Source organism: Erpetoichthys calabaricus, chromosome 14, assembly GCF_900747795.2.
Source record: "Erpetoichthys calabaricus chromosome 14, fErpCal1.3, whole genome shotgun sequence".
Classification (NCBI taxonomy): domain Eukaryota; kingdom Metazoa; phylum Chordata; class Cladistia; order Polypteriformes; family Polypteridae; genus Erpetoichthys; species Erpetoichthys calabaricus.
Genome location: NC_041407.2, coordinates 6,666,452 through 6,685,159, shown reverse-complemented (window position 1 = coordinate 6,685,159; position 18,708 = coordinate 6,666,452). Strand labels below are relative to the sequence as shown.

Sequence of the window (18,708 nt, the reverse complement as noted above, 5' to 3'; positions counted from 1 at the left end):
GTCACATGTGCTCAGGGTGAACCTGCCCTCACCTGTGAAAAGCACAGGGCGCCCGCCAGTGGTGGACCTGCCCAGTTCTGGTATTCTATGGCAAATGCCAATCGAGCTCCACAGAGCCCACTAGAGGACATTGTCGGGCTCTCAGGCCACCCTCATGAAGCCTGTTTCTGATGGTTTGCCTGCTGGAGGTCATTTTGTACGCTCTGGCAGTGCTCATCCTGTTCCTCTTTGCCCAAAGGAGCAGATACTGGTGGGTCCTGCTGATGGGTTAAGGACCTTCTACGAGGGGCCCTGTCCAGCTCTCAGAGAGTAACTGCCTGTCTCCTGGAATCTCTTCCATGCCATTCAGACTGTGCTGGGAGACACAGCAAACCTTCTGGCAATGATACATATTGATGTGCCTGCCATCTTGGAGAAGTTGGACTACCTGTGCCAGCTCTGTAGGGACCAGTAGTGACACTGGCCGTAGCTAAATGCAAAATGAGTGACAATACAGATGAGGAGGGGAAAATGTCAGTGGCCTCCACCTGTTAAACCATTCATTTCTGTTTCGGGGGGTCACCTAATTGTTGCCCCTCTAGTGCACCAAAGCAGCTGGAACTGATTAACAAGCCCCTCTGCTACTTAACTGACCAGATCAATAGCCCAGAAGTGTCACTGATTTGATGAGACTCTACCTGCCAGCAGCAGCCTGCACTCCTCCACCAACATGGCATACACCGGGAGTGGAAGGTCACCGGCTGCCACCGAGCCTTCATCAGAAAACAGAAGCAGCCAGCCTGCTGCTTGCTCTGCCACTTCCCATTGCCAAACAGAACGAAACCGTCAAACTCCTGCTGTAACCGCGTGAACGATCCTGGAGGCTGACGGCTGTCGCTTCCTGCTGGGGGCCTGGAGCTTGAGAGGAAATGTGCAGGATGTGCACTCGTTTTAATTAAAACATTCCGTTTTCATTCTTTCAATACAATCGATTGTAGGAGGCAGGCTTGGATTGGTATGCGTGTTATCTGGAAAACCACTACATGGATACGCGGCGAATAAAAGAGAAATAAAAACAAAACCACCATCATTAAAACATTGTGATCATTCCTTTTCTAAATAACTGTAACTCAATGTTATATTGCTTTAGTCAAGCATGTATTTGTCAGACAAATTTCCACTTTTGCCATATGTATGCATCAGAACGTCATTTTATTTGTATTCAACATTTTATTTAATTAAAGATAGTCCTATAATAACTCGTTACTGACAAGAGTTGGAATTTCTCATTATGTAGGATCTGAGGTTTAATACAAACGTGATTTGAATTTTTTTGGGTGTACAATCAGGTCAGGTTGGGTTGGGGAGCACACACTGGTACAGCATGTTGCCACAACCACCACATGACGTAACAGCTCAGGACCCTGGTTGGCAACCCCCCAGGCAGATATGCGGTCCAGTCCCCCCCACCCAACCTCTATCTGCCACAAGTCAGGTGTTACGTGGGCGTCCCCTTGGCCTGGTCCAGCCGCTCAGGTCCTCAACAATGAAGGTCCTGCAAGCCGGATCACCCTCGGGGAATCGCGCCATATGGCCGTAGTACCGTAACTGACACTCCTTCACGGTCATGTGCCTCATTTGGGACTCCATGAGCAACACCAAGTCAAACCAGCGGCACCCGAGGTCCCACTAAAGAGACACACATGAAGGAGTCCAGTCTTCATCTCAGGTCACTGGATAGTATTCATTTCTCGCAAACAGGAAGCACCAAGACTCTAAAGACTTGGACCTTTGTCCTTTTGCAGATATCAGGCGCGCCACACACCCCTCCAGCGACCTCATGACCCCCCATGCTCTCCCAATCCGTCTACTGACTTCATAGGAAAAGTCACCAGAAACATGAATGTCACTGCTGAGGTAAGTAAACCTCTCGAGGAGGTCGACACTCTCCGCAGACAGACACACTGCTGATGTGCCCAAGAGGTCATTAAAGGCCTGGCTCTTGGTTTTTATCAGGACACTTACAACACCACACTACATATATATACATATATATATATTCATTGCATTCGTAGTCTGAGTCCCAACCTGAATTGTGTGGGTGGTTACCTACCAGGTAATGCTTGTGGTTGGTATGCCATTCGGCAAACATCTGGTACCTACGATCCCCGACCAGCCACAAGCGTTACCTGATAGGTAACCACCCACACAATTCAGGTCGGGACTCAGACTACGAATACAATGAATGTGATTACTCCGGACCTACAGGCTGTCAAATAAATGAACCACACGCCGTGGCGTAGTGTAAAGGGGCTTCGTCTCTGACGCTGACGTCCGAGGTTTGATCCCCGAGAGGGGAGCAGTAGAGTGTGTACGCCTGATGAGCCCAAATGAGGGCGAAACACATGTTGCGTATTCTTTGCATTATTTGACAGTAAACTATGCAACATATATATATATACTAGCCATGTGCGTCCAATTACGTTGCGCGTGTTAAAGTTGTCTGTGAAGGGCTCCCTGTTTAAACGCGGCTGCCAGTCGTGAACTGGGCCCTTCGTCGCACAGCATTATGATTTTTTTATAAGGGAAACAAAATTACAAAAGAAAACCCTTGGACATTGATTCGATAGGAACGGCCTACTTGGAATCACTGTCCGAATAGTAATTATGTGGTGGTGTAGGAGCATTTCTGCTTCTCTCCGTTCACAGTCCGTCTCGTTTTCACGACGCTGTCCTTTCCTCTCACAATCTCTTCTCAACCTTTCTCCAATCTCGCAGGTTGCTTTGTGGCAATCCAAAGAGTAAGGCAATATACACGGAGCAATGGTTATAAAAGGGGGACACATAGGTACCCAGGCTCTTTAAAGCATAAATAGGGATCACTTCACTGACATGTGAGCAAGCCACGGTACAACTATGAGACGCTAAGCACTCGCCGGCTACAATGTAACAATAATAATTTCCGGAACGTGCGGTTACGTTGTCATTCATTTTACCCACTGTCTTTCTTTTATTCATATGTTACGTAGGCACGCACCTTTTATCTTCGGCAATCTCATTCTCTAACCAGGCCTCAGGAGCTAACCAGCGTAACACTGTCCACCACCCCTTTCGTTATTCCGGCACATCCGTGAGTAACAACAACGTACTAAACTGGTAGGTAGTCTACGCATGCGTGGAATTCGCAGACAAACAAAGATCAAGATCCAAATGAAGATTATATATAAAGATTAGTTAATTTAAAGCACAACAATTTGTTTAGTTTGAACGTCTGTGTTTTGAGGTGTGACTGGAGTACTACAGTCTTCAGTAGTATAAGCCTGGAGGAGATTCTTAATGCAATGCCTATGTTTTAGCTGTCTCTCTACTGCCATCTAGTGCTTCTTCTTCTAATTCATTCGCGGACAAACAAAGATCAAGATCCAAATGAAGATTATATATAGAGATATATCCATCCATTTTCCAACCTGCTGAATCCGAACACAGGGTCACGGGGGTCTGCTGGAGCCAATCCCAGCCAACACAGGGCACTCCGGTGGGACTTTAAACAAGACCCTTACCCTGTGGTTGCTCCGTCCAGAGTATGACGTTAACTTGAAAGCAGGTCCTCCCACTTGCAGGGAGAACTGAGGGTTGGTGGCAGGATTGGCACTTCAGCCACCGTTACACCGTAACGTGCTGAGGGTCCCAGTTGGGTCCCAACCCAGGTGGTGTGGTGGGTGCGGCAATGCGTTGTAATCAGCACATGCTCCCGACCTCTCCCTTTATTATGCTTTAAGATCAAGTCATAAGATGTACAAAAAGCAATTCATGCAACAACCAGTCAATACAACATTCCTAAATAATTCATCAATAATTAAAACTGCAATGAATTGAAATATACTGTAATATAATCGCATGACCTTGAATTGCATTAAATGGATTTGAGAATTTATAATATAACCCGGTGCGTTGTCTGTGGAAATGTCCTGCCCTATGCCTAATGACGCTATTATGTGTAATGGCCAGCAGGACTCTGAATCAGAATCAACAAGTTTGAGAATATTAATTTATGATACAATTTAAGATTAACGCATGTGGAGGCTCCTATAATGGACTGTCCTCCCCTTCTAATTGCATTCCTGTCTTTTGCCTAATACGAATGTGCATGCGAATGTGTGTGTATTTATTTGTAATGTAAAATAACAATTCAATATAACATACATTACTAGCTGTTCCAAACGTGTAAGATGGGCAGAAATCTAAGTAATCAACGTAGACCTTAGCGTTAATGTTTGCAGTGCACCAAACAACTCATATGCCTTGTTCTATGCTTTATGGTATGGTATCCGTAAAAGCAGCGTTAATGTGATGTGCCATCTGTTAGAATGACAAATGTAATGCATTTTATAACTAAAGATGTTTGTGATGTGCTGCCCTTTGCAACGGCAGAGACATAGCAAACCAGACAGACACACAGTCAGACACTTATCCTTTTATTATACTACTATGAGACCGAGTATAGGAGTCAGGTGGAGGACTTTGTTTCTTGGCGCAAAGTGAATCGTCTCCATCTTAATTTCAGCAAAACCAAAGAACTGCTTATTGACTTTCACCACTCCTAAGAGCCTCCATGTCCCGTCACTAGTAAGAAAGTGGATGTAGCGGTGGTCCACTCATACAAATACTTGGTGGTTCAAATTATTGACAGGTTAGAATGGTCTCGTAACCTCAGGGGTTAATTTGGCTTAAACCTAATTTTGTACAATTTGAGTTGCTTGTATGGCAGAGCAGACTTTTGTTTCTTAGGAGGCTGTGTTCATTTAATCTTACAACTCTGTGATGGCCAGTGTGGTGTGCTGGGCTGGTCACATCACTTCAAGAGAGGCCCACCGAATCAACAGGCAAATTAAAAGGGCAGGCTCAGTTATGGGACACACTCTAGACACCCTGGAAGCAGAAGTGGAGGAGAGAATGAAGACAAAACTGAGTGCCATTATGAACAATGCTGCACATTCTCTCTGTGACCTAACAACACTGAGGACTTTCATACAATGAATCGTTCAGCAGAAGTGGGTCGAGAAACACAATGGGGGGATTCCTCATGCAAACAGCAATACACCTGTATAATACCTCCCTGGGACTGTGACAGCCAAGTCAGAAGTTTTCTTTCTTTGTAAAATTTTTAAGTCATTCTGGTGTGTGTACAGTCCATAGTGTGTGTATATATACATTTATGTATCTATTTACATATTTATTTAAATTTAAATGCCAAATTTCCCCTAGGTGACAAATAAAGTTCTATCTATATCATATATTATATCAGGGGACCCCAACTCTGGTCCTGGAGGTCCCCGGTGGCTGCAGGTTTTCATTCTAACCCTTTTCTTAATTAGAGACCTGTTTTTGCTGCTAATTAACTTCTTTAATTGACTTGTTTTTTTAAGATTTCTTCCCCTGAATTTCTTCATCGTTCCTCTGAGTTGCTTTATTTCTTTCCCAAACAGAAATTAAATGTGAAGTGAGTGAGCCAACAGAAGACCACCTAAGTCAGGGCCTCAAACTCCAACCAGTTGCTTAATTAGGCTCTGATTCTTGTCGTTAATTAAACCCGTTCTTTAATTCCATGGCTTGTTGCATGCCACTGGGGCCCTTCAGGACCAGAGTTGGGTACCCCTGTATTATATTATATCATATTGGTAGAAGGGTGACAGCAGTTTCACAGTTTGTTGGTTACTAATCAGCTTCAAATACCAGGCCAGGCACCTTTAGGTTCACACTGATTTTTCTATTGTGAATAAATATAAAGCTGATGTTACTTCTGGCCAGAAGTAACTTTTCGACAAAACTGAGTAAATGGGACAGGATTGGTTTGCCAGGATTAAGGGGCCAGAGAATACACAAAAAACGAGGCAGAATAAACAGAGATAATTACGTATAGTTATCAGAAATGGGGCAAAAAGCCCTTCAACTCACATAACTGAGTGAAGATATAACTAAAGCAGGAACACTAGTGTTCACTGACAGATTCATACAGACATATGTGTTATTTATGATCATGGGAAGAACTGGCTGAGGTGAATGGATTTCTTCACAGTTTCAGATGTACTTCCATTTTAATCCAAGCTCTGCCAGAGCAAATTGCCACATAAATATAAGGGTGGGTGCAACTTTGTTATTATTTCTACCTGTTTATTTATCACATATTATGAGATCTTTAACTGCTTTCATATAATGAAGGTTGTATTAGCATGTCCAAGGGTTTAAAAAAAAAAAAATTACTCCTAGTCCTTCCTAGGTGTGACACATCACTAATCTATATGACCCAACGCCTAAAATTGCTGGTTTTTTACTGGTACTTGATGGTTCTTTACTGGGTTGTGTAGTTTCTCTTAGAGCTGTTGCTCCCACCAAGCACCATTTCATTCTGGGAAGGGTTATGATGCTGGTTCTCTGTGCTTTGAAAAACATCCTAATATGTAGAGAAAAAAAAACCTTCAATGTATGGTAGACCACCTAGCAGGACACTAACGGATTAAGAAAACCCGAACTTGGACTGTGGGGAGTGAAAGTCCTTTTAAAATCAGGAGCCACTGGGATTGGACTGGTGTGCATAATACCTCACTGTGACTGTCACTGCCAAGCCAAAAGTTCTCTCTCATTTTTTTAATTTTCTCCTTTGTACAGACCAAATTGTGTATGTATTAATTAATTTATTTGTATTTAGTTACCTATTTATGTATTTAAAGAGCTTCTGCAAAAAGCCTTTGTGAAAATCAAATTCTATCTGTTACCATCTATTCCTGCTTATTTACTGTATGGAGCCCGTTACAGATCTAAATAAATAAACGGTTCTTTCTGGAACCTTCAGGGGGCCAAGTCTTTTGGGAACCAAAAGTGGTTTCCCCTACGGCGTCGCTCTGAACAATCGCTCTGGCACTTTTACTTTGAAGAGTGCTTACGCAATGAATATATTCAAAGTATCACTGAAATCGCATGTTTCTGTATTTATTTGCATGTAAGTATAAAGTAATATAAACGGTACAAATTTAAATTGAAAAAATAGTGACTATGCATTGGCAAAAGAAAATGGATAATTGAATATTTTACTGTATTTTATAATACAAAGCAAGTTTAACATCAATCAGAATAAAGAGAGAAAAAAGAAGTAGAATTTAGAACAATCAAGTAACGTGGTGGTCGAGCTTCCTCTTTTAAAATTTCACAAAAATTCGCATTACCAAATTAAACTGGAGAACTTTCTAGTAGCTGTTTACACTCAAGCGCACCTTCGCTTAGCCGCAGCAAACCCGCTACGTTGCACGATCTGCCGCTTTTTGCGTGGGGGGAGTCGCTCCAGGAGGGCGGGGTTAGTCCGATACGTGGACGGTGGCCGAGAGACGCCATGCTTTGCGCGCCTTTGCTTTCCGCCCCATTTCTCCCTCTCCTCATTTCATGAAGAGGGAATAAACGGCACACGAAGTAGCGCAGCAGCCATGGAGGAGCTGAGCGCTGTCGGGGGGCAGGTTTTCGATGCAGAATGTATCCTGAACAAGAGGTTTCGTAAGGTTAGTGCACGACCGACTGTACAGTTCGGATCCGATTCTGGGGGCACACGCGAATTCGGGCAGACTTGCATGACGTTTTCTTTTCATGTTTTCGCAGGGAAAGTCGGAGTATCTGGTGAAGTGGAGAGGCTGGTCCTCCAAGTAAGTGGCCGAACAATGAAAACAACAGCAACGTGCCGCTTGTTGCTCTTGCGTAACTTTCTTTTCTAATATTTCTTACCGCTTCTCTCGTCCGAACATACAGAAATTAAACTCGGTTTCTTGCTCCCCGAGGCATTCAGACGTATCCGTTGGTGTCTTGCACTTCCAAGGACTTTTGCATTTTATGGTCAGCGTCACAGTTGTGTGTTTTGTTGCGTGTGCACGGCTTGTTTGTTTTGTGTAATTTCCCCGTGTTTTGATATTGCTTTTTACACGTGTGCAGATTGATAAATAATCCCATTTAGAGATGCTGCTCTGATGTTTTCCTTGGTGGCAGTAGTTTGGCGATAGTTTATTATGCACGTTTGAAGGTAATTGATGTACTTTACATTGTTTGCATCGGGTTACAGCAGAGCACTAGGCTGCACTTTCTTACTTTTTAAACGCCAAGATTGCTAAGTATTTTTTATCAAATAGGGGATCGCGTAGTGACGAACATCTGCTTAGTGATATGCAAACGTCTGCAGAATTTTATCAGATGTGTGGGTACAGTGTATATTTGCAGAATTTAGTCTAGAGGAAAGTTCTGGGGGGCGGGGGGCCGGGGGGGTTTGGGACTTGGTGTTGGCGGGGCGGTTGGTGCACTTTCCAGTTTAAACGTTAAGGTAAATAGGTGCATACAAAGATGTAACGGTAAACTGGTTGTATTGAAAATAAAAACATCGTTGCAGGGCAAAATCTACAATAAATGGCAAATCGAAACAAACAAGTAAACAAGCAAACAAACAAACAACTTAAATGAGATTATCTTTCTCATTTTCTGTTAAAAAAACTGTTTTTTTTCCCCGATCGATGTTTGCTCGCTTGATTTGTCCATGCTGCTGTTTGTAGTGCTGCCACATTGTTGCACCTAATCCCCACATCAATGGGGGTCTCTGCTGCCAATCACATCTGCTATTCATTTCGATCTGAACCATTCCACCTTTTCATACGACTGGCGCCCATCCCAGCTGTTTTGGGGGTTATTTACTTTTCTATTCCGCCGGTTCAAATTAAGTATTGATCGATTATGTCAATTTGACGTGGTGGTTTTGCGATGTTTTTTTTTTTTCTCCCTCCGAAGCGCCGAGCCATTGTTTTGAATCTCACGCTTCCAGCCTCGCCCCCTAGAGCGAAGAGCATTTTTTAAGAAGCTCAGGGGATTGTAGGGAATACTAGTCTTCCACTAGACCCCCCTCCCCCGCCCACTTTTCTTATCGCTGATGGTAATTTCAGATGTTTTGTGCCGTCAATAATGGAGCTTGAGTACACCTACGATAAAGGAATACAGCACCGCGCAAAAGTGAGCCTGGCTTCTCCCGAAGACGCGTTGTAGACTGGCGAATGTTAACGTAACGTGACTCCAAGTTTGGGAGTTGAGAGGACACGTGTGTGCGGGTTTTTAATCGATTTTGTTTGCTTTAGATCTACGGATTGAATTACCATAATAAACAGAATAATCCATTTCTGCCAGTAATTACTAAATGCAAGTTTGTCTTCGTCTGCATCTTAAATTGACCAACTAACTTGAAGGACTACAATAGCCTTTTGTTTTGGCAGTTATTTACTATACTGTAGAGTAAGACGGCACTTTATTCATTGTTGGGGGAAAAAAACCTCGCATAATTATTGTATTAGGTTTAATTTTATAATAATGCGATTCAGAATACAGCAAACCATTTAATGTTTTAAAAATTCTACTGTGTGAGACGGGCATTGGAGGTGAGGTCGTTTGCATTGTCGTTTCATTTTACTGTTTTTGCAGTTCCAAGGTGTGTACCCTCCTGTGCAGACTACGTAGCTCTCGTATGTTCTACGTGTTTTTGTGCATTTTCTTTGAAAGGTGCAGATTTCTGCCCCATCTCAAAGCCATGTCTTAGTTCGTTTAGATTGCCACCCCCATATACAATACTTCATATGCAGGTCTGTTCCTTGCCAGGTACTCTAATTCCAACTCGGGGATCTTGCTGAAAGGGCTTAACTGCACCACACATTTTCAATTGACTGAAGAGTTTTTATGAAGCTGTAAGTCAGAAAACAAAATGCTACCTGTTTTTTTTTTTTAAGGATACTGCCCACGATCGATCAATTTTTATTTTTTTAACATTTTATTAAAATCAAATAATGGGTCTTGTTCAGAAAGCTGACGCCATCTCCTTCTTGTTGTTTGTTTTAGACTGGCCTACCCCTACTACAGACCCTGAACTTAAGGTTCGTGGGGGTAAGGCCAGGTACACCAGGATCCTTAATCTTAAAAATTTGGAGTAGGTGCCCAATCTTAAAATAGTGTAAGGGTACCTAATGTTAAAAACAAGTGCCATTTTTGGCTGAACAAGAGTCCAAATAACATTCCATACAAGCAAGTCAAGTTTAACAAAACTAGGTTCGAACCATGTCAACCCCACCCATGAGAGAGAGAGAGAGAGCTAGGTCAGCAGAGTAAACGTTAATAATAGTAAAAATATATGTAGATAAATAAATGAATAAAAATAAATAGAATAAAAAAAGAGGGGAGAGAATCCGCTTCCTCAATGTTTTAAATGCTTATTCTAAAATTTTACTGATCAGAACCTGCCAGGTTTTGAAAACGTTTTGTACAGATCCTCTAAGTGAGAAAGTTATTTTTTCCAATTTTAGATAATATATAACATCAGTTACCCGCTGACTAAAAAGAGGTGAGTTAGGCTTATATTGCTCAACTGGAAGAATTCTATGTGCCAATAGTGAAGTAAAGGCAATTACAGTTTGCTTGTCCTTCCTCACTTTAAGCCCATCTGGAAGTACACCAAACACAGTTGTTAATGGATTCGGAGGGATTGTGACACCAAGGCTGTCTGAAAGGCATTTAAAGATTTTTGTCCAAAATGATATTAATTTGGTGCACACCCAAAACATGTGACCCAGTGAGGCTGGAACTTGATTGCAATGTTCGCAGGTTGGATCTTTCCCCGGAAACTTTATGGACAATTTTAAATGACACAGATACACTCAATATATAATTTTAAGTTATATGGAGCTCGAGTGAATTCTGTGCATTGCTGCCTTCCACTCCTTTTCTGAGATGTTGAGTGAGAGATCCTTTTCCCACTGCACTCTGGGATCTTTGAAAAGGAGGGTCTTTAAAATATTTTTATATATTACGAAAATGCTTTCTGAGTCCTCAAGACTGATCAATATTTCTTCTGGAATAGAGGTAGCTAGGTGGTAGGTTAGGGAAATGGGATAGGTTGTGTTTGACAAAGTTTCTAATTTGAAGGTAGTCAAAGAAATGTGTTGCTGGAAAGTTAAAATGATCAATCAATTTCAATCGTACAGTTAGGGAAAAAAAAAGTTTAATGACTTTAAGTTCGTGTTTCCTGCATTCTCTCCTGCGGCCATTCACTGCCTTTGCATAACCGTCTCAGTAGACAGGTATTTCAAGACAATGCAGCCCACTTTTCCCATGTTTTAAAGGGAAATGTGTTTTCATATCAGAAGTAAATCCTATCACTTTGGTTTGAACAAAAAAAAAATTTGAAAAATGGGTGTTAAATAAATAGATAGGCAAAATTTAAAAAAAAAAAACCTGACATCTTGAAATCAACTACACTTTAAAGAATTAGTATATTGTTTGTTAATCAGTGAATGTGCTAAGATCACAAATGATGAATATATGCGTCTGTAGATGTTTAATATACCTAAAAGTGACAGAAGGCTTTTATGTCCATTCTGCTGCCCATTTATGAACCTTCATTGACGGGCACAGCATTTGGTGTAAGACAGGTATCTCTCCTAAATGGGAGGAGTGTAAAGGTGCAGTTTCAGTGTTTGCACGCACATGGTTTGAAGAAACATCTATTAACATGACATGGGAAGGACAGGGACTTTGGGAAGATAAGGGAAACCAGAGCATCTCGAGAAAGCTCATGCAGATACCTGATAAGCAGGCGGTGGGTTGAGGATCAAATCTCAGTTCCTGGTGCTCTGAGTTAGACGCACTAACCTCCGCCACAACGTGTTATTCAAGGAAGAAAATACACAGCTAAAATATTCCTTGTGTTATTTTTGTTTGTTACCATGGAGAACCATTAGATTTTTTTTGTCTTTTAAACAAAATAACCCAAGCCACAATTTTCTTCAATACAAATAGTTAACATGAAATGCAGCTGACAAATCGGAAGTCTTGCATAGCACACACACACACTACTGAAAATGGAAACTATTGCATCGAGTAATTAAATTACACACTTATTTCAAATATTTCTTCTATAGGCACAATAGCTGGGAACCTGAGGAGAATATCCTTGACCCCAGACTGTTGGTGGCGTTCCACAAAAGGTAGGACAATGTTGAAAAGATTCTTCAATCACTTTCAGTGTATGTGTTTTTTAACATTTTAGGGCTGTGGCAAACATTTATATATACATATCTAATGTTTAGGGGATTGCACAGAATAATTTAGAAATAATGTTATATTTTTGAAAAATATACTGTTAAGTTTATAGTCTACTGCAGCAACAACTTTAATGGATATCTATGCAAAGTAATTTGTCTGTACTGAGACTAATGGGTGATATGTAACCAAGACAGAGCTACTGCTGCATTTTAATTATTTAGTTTTAAAAATGAGTTTAAACTTTTTTCAACACATTTTTTTTTCTTTTATTAAAAAGGTTGCTTCCTTGTCTTTGTTTTCTTTTTTCTTGATTATGTACTTCGCTTGCTAAAAAAAACATTTAGCCCACTGTGTTTATTTTATTTTTCTATTCCATTTTGGTTTTCTTGCCTGCTGCTTTCTATTTAAAGCCTGAAATGACAAGAATGCATTGTTGTAAATAATGCATTTAACTGGCATAGTACAATAGTACAGTACATATTCAAATTATAGAAGATCTCACATCTTATGTATTGATTCTTGCTTATTATATTAAGATATTTGGAAGATTTTTCTAATTGAAACACCAACATAATTGTACATTAAATATAAGTTTCACATGAACACAGAAGTAAACAATTGTGAGGATGTTTAAAACCAAACTTCCTCCAGTTTCTAAATAAGAATTTCTTGTTGTGTCTTGTCACCTACTTTGTTGTCCTGTAGACGTATAATTATTAGTTTCATTTTTCGTGTTTTGCGTAGATTCCATTAAAAGCTTCATTTAAAGGTCAGTAATCATAAGGTATACATTTTGATTCATACTTTGGTTGGTTGAACAATCAAGTTAAATTAGATACTTTGTACCCTAGACGTCAGTGTAACCTGTAATTTAATCACTGGTAAGGCATGGGCATATTTTAAATGATATAGTCATTTGGAAAGAAGATTAAAATATTCTCTCCCTCTCTCCTTTTTATTTTTTAGGGAACAGGAAAAGGAGATTCAAATCCGAAAACAAGGAAAGAGGCCAAGGGGTCGCCCACGAAAAAAAGTAGTGAGTATTTCATTAAATATAAGTTAATTCAATGCAAGGCAACTTTATACCAAAAATGTGTTCTGTTATAACTCTCCATGTAATATGTGTTTTTTGGACTCTCGTCTCTTCGCATTCATAGAACCTCCAAAATTCTCTGCTCTGTTAACCGACCCTGAAAATAATTCTCAATCACACATACCTAGACAGCCTGAAAGCTGAGTGAGTTTGCAATGTTCATGCATGAAAAATCCCAGGTGAGAAGGTGGGGAGGGTGCAGATTACCTAAAAAGAACACAATCTTCGACATTTGTCTAAAGGAAAACAAGTCTACTGTGGACTGCAGAAATGTTTACTTATCCAGGCCCAATGTGCATTTGATGCATATGTTACCAGCAATGTATGAAAGGCAGGCATTGTATAGAATGCCGAAAATTGCACGTCAACGTATGAAACGATTAATATTTCACACATTTCCTAGGCCTTCTATGCAATGCCAAAAGACAAACCGGCAAAGTATAAAATACTCCCGCTAATGCAAAAAAGCAATGAAGTGCAATTCAAAATGCCATTCAGGCCTTCCTTGTTGCAACAAGTAGGTTAGTGGTTTTTTTTTCTCTTATTTTTTTTTCAGTAAGAAAGTTCTGTATTTTATTTGATATTTTTCATTTATGTAATTTTTAATGAAGGCCTTTTCATGACTCTCTTTTTTCAAGTTTTGACTTTTTTGTGCAAAAGACAATTAAGTGCAATTTAAAATAAATTTTTTTCCTTGTTGCAACAAATAGGTTCATATTTTATTTTCTCTTGTTTTCCTCAATAAGAATGTCCTATACTTTATTTTGTATTTCTTTCTTTTTCATATCCGTCTTTTCAATAAAAGCCTTTTCTTTAATACTTTGCCTAAATAGCATTTGTCATTCTATATAATGCCTAGGGAAAGTATATATAATTTTAAAATAATTCGGATATTTCATACTTTGCCCAAAAACGCCAGGAATTCTATATATTGCCTAGGCATTCTATACAATGCCCACGTTTCATACATTGCCGGTAACAAACATAAAAGTATGAATGGGAAGACTGAGGAAAAACACAGCTACACTGGAAGATACCAGGATCTAGAGATGTGTACTTTCATTGATTCACAAGCAGTTTCACAAAGTTTCGCTTCTGCACTGCCAGCTGAGGTGAGCAGTAACGATAAACAGAATTAAAAAATACAAACAATAATAGTGTCGTATTTATGAAAAAATTAAATTGTAAATGTTGCATGCCCTGTAGGAACAAAAATAAACCCATGCAAAGTTTTACTCCAGAATGTTGAATAGTGGTGAAAGTAGACACATGGCATTTGAATGTAGTTGAAATATAAAAATGTATTTTTTAATCAAAAATATGTGTAATGTGTAGTTGCACAAGGTACGACAATTGGACCGAAGAAATGTTGGCATGCCAAGTGGGTCCCCAAACCCGTTTTAATATTAATTACTGGAAAACAAAACCGGCACACAATGGCTGCTGGAATTGAGATAGGCGATACTGTTTGCGACCGCACCACCTGTCATCCAGGGGTGGAACTGCTTATCCAAGATGAGTCAGGAGGGTGATTCACAGACACATGTACATGACAATTTTAAAGGCTCCAGCTACCCTGCGACTCTGCACTGGAAAAGTGGGTTGGGAAGATGGACGGATGAGTCAAAGACTCTTTTTTATTTTTTTCATTTTGCATTTAACAAAAAGAGAAGCACAGTGTAACTTATGCCTACTAGTAATATGTATGACCTTTCTCCTTGTTGTTCGTAATACAAAAGTTAATAGTTACAAATAAGTAAATTGTTTAAGAGTTATTACAAAAGTATTACACACAGTAAAATGCTTAGTAAAAGAACCCACCATTTGTATTTTTTGTAAGTCTGATGAGACATTCAGTAGCAAGGAAAATTTTCAGAGTAATGCAACAGCTGTGTAACTTTTTTCACATAATGACTCAGTCATACTAACCTTAATTTTTTTTTTAATTTATATATTTTTTTTTATTCAAGGCAAATGTTAATGTGCCACATAACTTGTATATTTTGCTTGTTCTGGCCCATACTGAATCCACAAGACTGGCCACGTGAAGTGGTAATAGGAAATACATTCATGTGCCTGTGCCATCCCGTTGTACCCCTTAATCAGACTGCACCCTATGCGGACGTTGTACAGCAAGAATAATGCACACTGTGTTCAGGTTTAATTTTTATTTTGTAATACAATTATTGTCTCCATTTAATTAAAACAAACGTTTCACATATCCATTTTTGTAAAAAAAAAAAAAAAAAAAAATAAAGTTCCTATCAGTTGAGTAAGTTCATTTTATCAATTTTCACAACTAAATCAAACCCCAGTCACTTTCTAATCTTGTTTGTTTTATTTTTAGGAACCAGAGATTACAACGACATCCAAGTCAAGTAGTTCATCCTCCTCATCCTCATCATCTTCTTCCTCTTCTTCGTCGTCGTCTTCATCATCTTCTTCCTCATCATCGTCGTCCTCTTCTAATGAGGACAGTGACAGTGAAGGAAAGGCCAGGCACCGAGTTCGAGAATCCCATCCCGTGCCACAAAAAAAGGCACAGGTAGTAATTGCAAAGCCAGAAAACAAAGACGCTACCAAGAAAAAACGTGGCAGGAAAGTAATTCACCCAGAGCACAAAGTAAACCTCAAAAGCAAGTCACCCCGCAAAATACCAAAAACGGCAGGAAAAGACACTGCTACGGAGATGAAAGCTGAGGAAAAGACAAAGAAACCCCTTCAACCTGCCAGCTTCACTTACACCGGGCTTAGCAGGAGTACGAAGGATCTGTCAAACTCAAACACTATGCCAAGTTCCATATCTTTTGTCAACAGTAGTGCCTCAAAGCGTTCTTTAAATTCTACCGTGGTGGGAGCAAATCGTCTGCTTTCCCCATCTGTTCATTCTTCCAACAAGCCAACTCATGGCAAAAGTTCTGCAGAGTTTAAATCGGGAATTTCAGTATCAACTAGTAGTCCAGGTCATGCAGGATTAGACTTGAAAATTACCTCTTCGAAGTCATCTGGAGCCTCAGCACTTAATCTGCAAAATTCTAAACTTTCAAACAGTCAGGGAGTTAATAAAACTCTAAACCGCTCTCCAAATGACAAAAAGACAGCAGAATTGTCTGGACAGAATACGGTGGGGCACCATTTGAACAATGATGATAAACTGGTAGCTTCTTCACCTACAAAATGTAATGCAAACCAGGCTATTAGTCTGCAGGCTTTAAATTTGCAAAGTGTCAGTAAATCATCACCAACTCTCAGCAGTGTCCCTGGAGGATGTGCATCAGTAAAAAGCACAGGGGTGTCGAGTCTGAAAACTGCAGCAAGTCCAAACCGAAAACCAACTGGAATGAATACTCAGCAGAGTAATAATTTGGGACTAAATTTAGTTACTTCAGGCAACCCACACCAGGAACTGGGATCAGCGGAAGAAAAAAATAAAGGAGCAGCTGAACTGGATAAGCAGAATAAAAAGTCTGTTAAAGCTGAGAAAGATGCACCATCAAATAACTTGGCACTGACAATGGACAGCCAGGCCCAAAAAATTAGCAAGAGACAGCAGGAGAACAAGGCTTCCAAGGAGCAGGCAAAATTGGCAGCCAAAACCGTAAGTGAGATGAGTACTGGGGAAGAAGAGTCTACCTCCGAATCTGACCAAGATTGCTCTTTTTCCAAGAATGGACAAAATATGTCAATTTCTGTTCAAACCAGCCAGGACTGGAAGCCTCCTAAGAGCCTCTTGGAGCATGTATTTGTCACTGACGTAACTGCTAACCTTGTAACGGTGACTGTTAAAGAGTCCCCAACCAGCGTTGGATTCTTTAACATTCGGCATTACTAAATTCTAAAGACAATGGCCAGTTGAAACAAGGACAGCAAGCTTTAAGAAGCACAGATAAGCTGTGATGAAGCAGTATAGGAATGAGGATGTATATTACTGTATCGAAGCACCTTTTTTAAATACGTGTGTACTACCTAGACAATGGACATGTTAGACTCGATCAGTAGTGGCAGAAGGATAACAGTAACAGTGTTTTATGCATGTATACGGGACTGCTGCACATGTACTTTCATGACTGTGACTGAAGATTCAAGTCTTTATTTATAATTATTGCTGTTCTTACTAATACAATATTGGATTATTTTCAGTGCAAGACTTTGGGTGACTAGTATAATATTCAAAAAATCCAAGTCTTGCTGTCAAAGTAACCTCTAAGTACTAATTGTTCTATTGGTAAAATGTTGTCTATTTTCATAGGTGGGAGCATGTGTGTATTTTTGCTTAAACATGCATGTATTTACTATATATTTTAAAATAACTACCTGTAGAAGGTGTCTGGTGACAACAAACACAAAGGGAGTATCTGCCTACAGCATTCTAATGGTCATCTGTTGAACTGCAGTGACATTATGAGTAATGTGAAACCGGAGTCAATGATTGTAGAAAGCAAATCATTCTTTATTCCATCTGCTTTAGTTATTTTATTATTATCTTTTTGTTATCATGCCTATGTAAAATAATTTTATTTCATACTCTACATTTATAAGTGTTTTAATATTTGGGTTACATTCTTAAGTGATAACCTTTTGAGATGCTTTTGTATATTTAAATGTCTGTCAAATTTTGTTGCAAAATTCTACTTGTCAGGTGCTAATGGTGACTGATTACCTCATAGAAAGTAATTCCTTTGCAGTCTCAAAAAATTACAAAAGACAAAAGAATTTGACCAGTTTATATATTTTAAATTCCGTTCCCTGCATAAAATTGCTAACATCTGTAGCAATAACTGCAAGTTCTAGTATTTTACCAGTCCTAAGGGAGAATTGGTTTTTTTAATTTCCTGAATATGGAACTGAAGAGAATAGAACTATTTGCCCTGTAAACTAAAGCTAGTTATGTTTACAAATGTTAATAGAACAGTGTTTTCAAAAAATGTTTTAACTGTGTTAATGTATCACTTGACTGAGAATTTGTTTTTAATGAACCATTTTAAGTTTGTTTAGTCATAATATTCAATTACTAAAACAATCAATCACTCTTCAGCTCAGTGTGTGAATTTGTCTAGTTCGGGTTATTTCAAATACTGTATAAATTAACAAAAAAAATCTTGTTTGTTTTTAATATTTATCTCACCACCCTTCTGATTTGAAATTTAAAATAAGTACAGCACTGTCCTTTTGTTTAGTTGTATTCCATAATTTGTCCTGCAGTTTTATTGTTTTAAAGTTAATGTTTCATATTAAACATGCAAACAGTGCAGAGAGATTAATGGTCTAAAAATTTCAGAGGTATGTCCTTTGCTTTCCTGAGTGCTATTTATTTATTTGTTTTTTTACAGCCGTGAACAGCAGACAAGTTGGGTTTAATTTTAAATTCTCACAATATGCAACATACACCTAAGACTCATTTGAATCTGAGCTGGATCTCACACTTTTAAAGGTTGCAGATGTTTCATTGTAAGATCTTCTAAAACCTCCCCCCCCCCCCCCCCCAACTGCAAACATAACTTCAGCAGCTTTAGTATAGTAAAACATTATGTGTC

At 39.5% G+C, this 18,708-nt stretch overlaps 1 protein-coding gene across 1 annotated transcript; it reads left to right on the top strand.

Moving 5' to 3' along the window:
* The first annotated feature begins 7,194 nt into the window (after positions 1 to 7,194).
* cbx2 (chromobox homolog 2 (Drosophila Pc class)) lies at positions 7,195 to 18,446 on the top strand. The gene is made up of 5 exons (XM_028818606.2): positions 7,195 to 7,526; positions 7,624 to 7,667; positions 11,958 to 12,023; positions 13,048 to 13,117; positions 15,522 to 18,446. The coding sequence occupies exons 1-5, from the start codon at positions 7,455 to 7,457 to the stop codon at positions 17,004 to 17,006; spliced, it is 1,737 nt and encodes a 578-aa protein (XP_028674439.1). The 5' UTR covers positions 7,195 to 7,454; the 3' UTR covers positions 17,007 to 18,446.
* Positions 18,447 to 18,708: the final 262 nt, after the last annotated feature.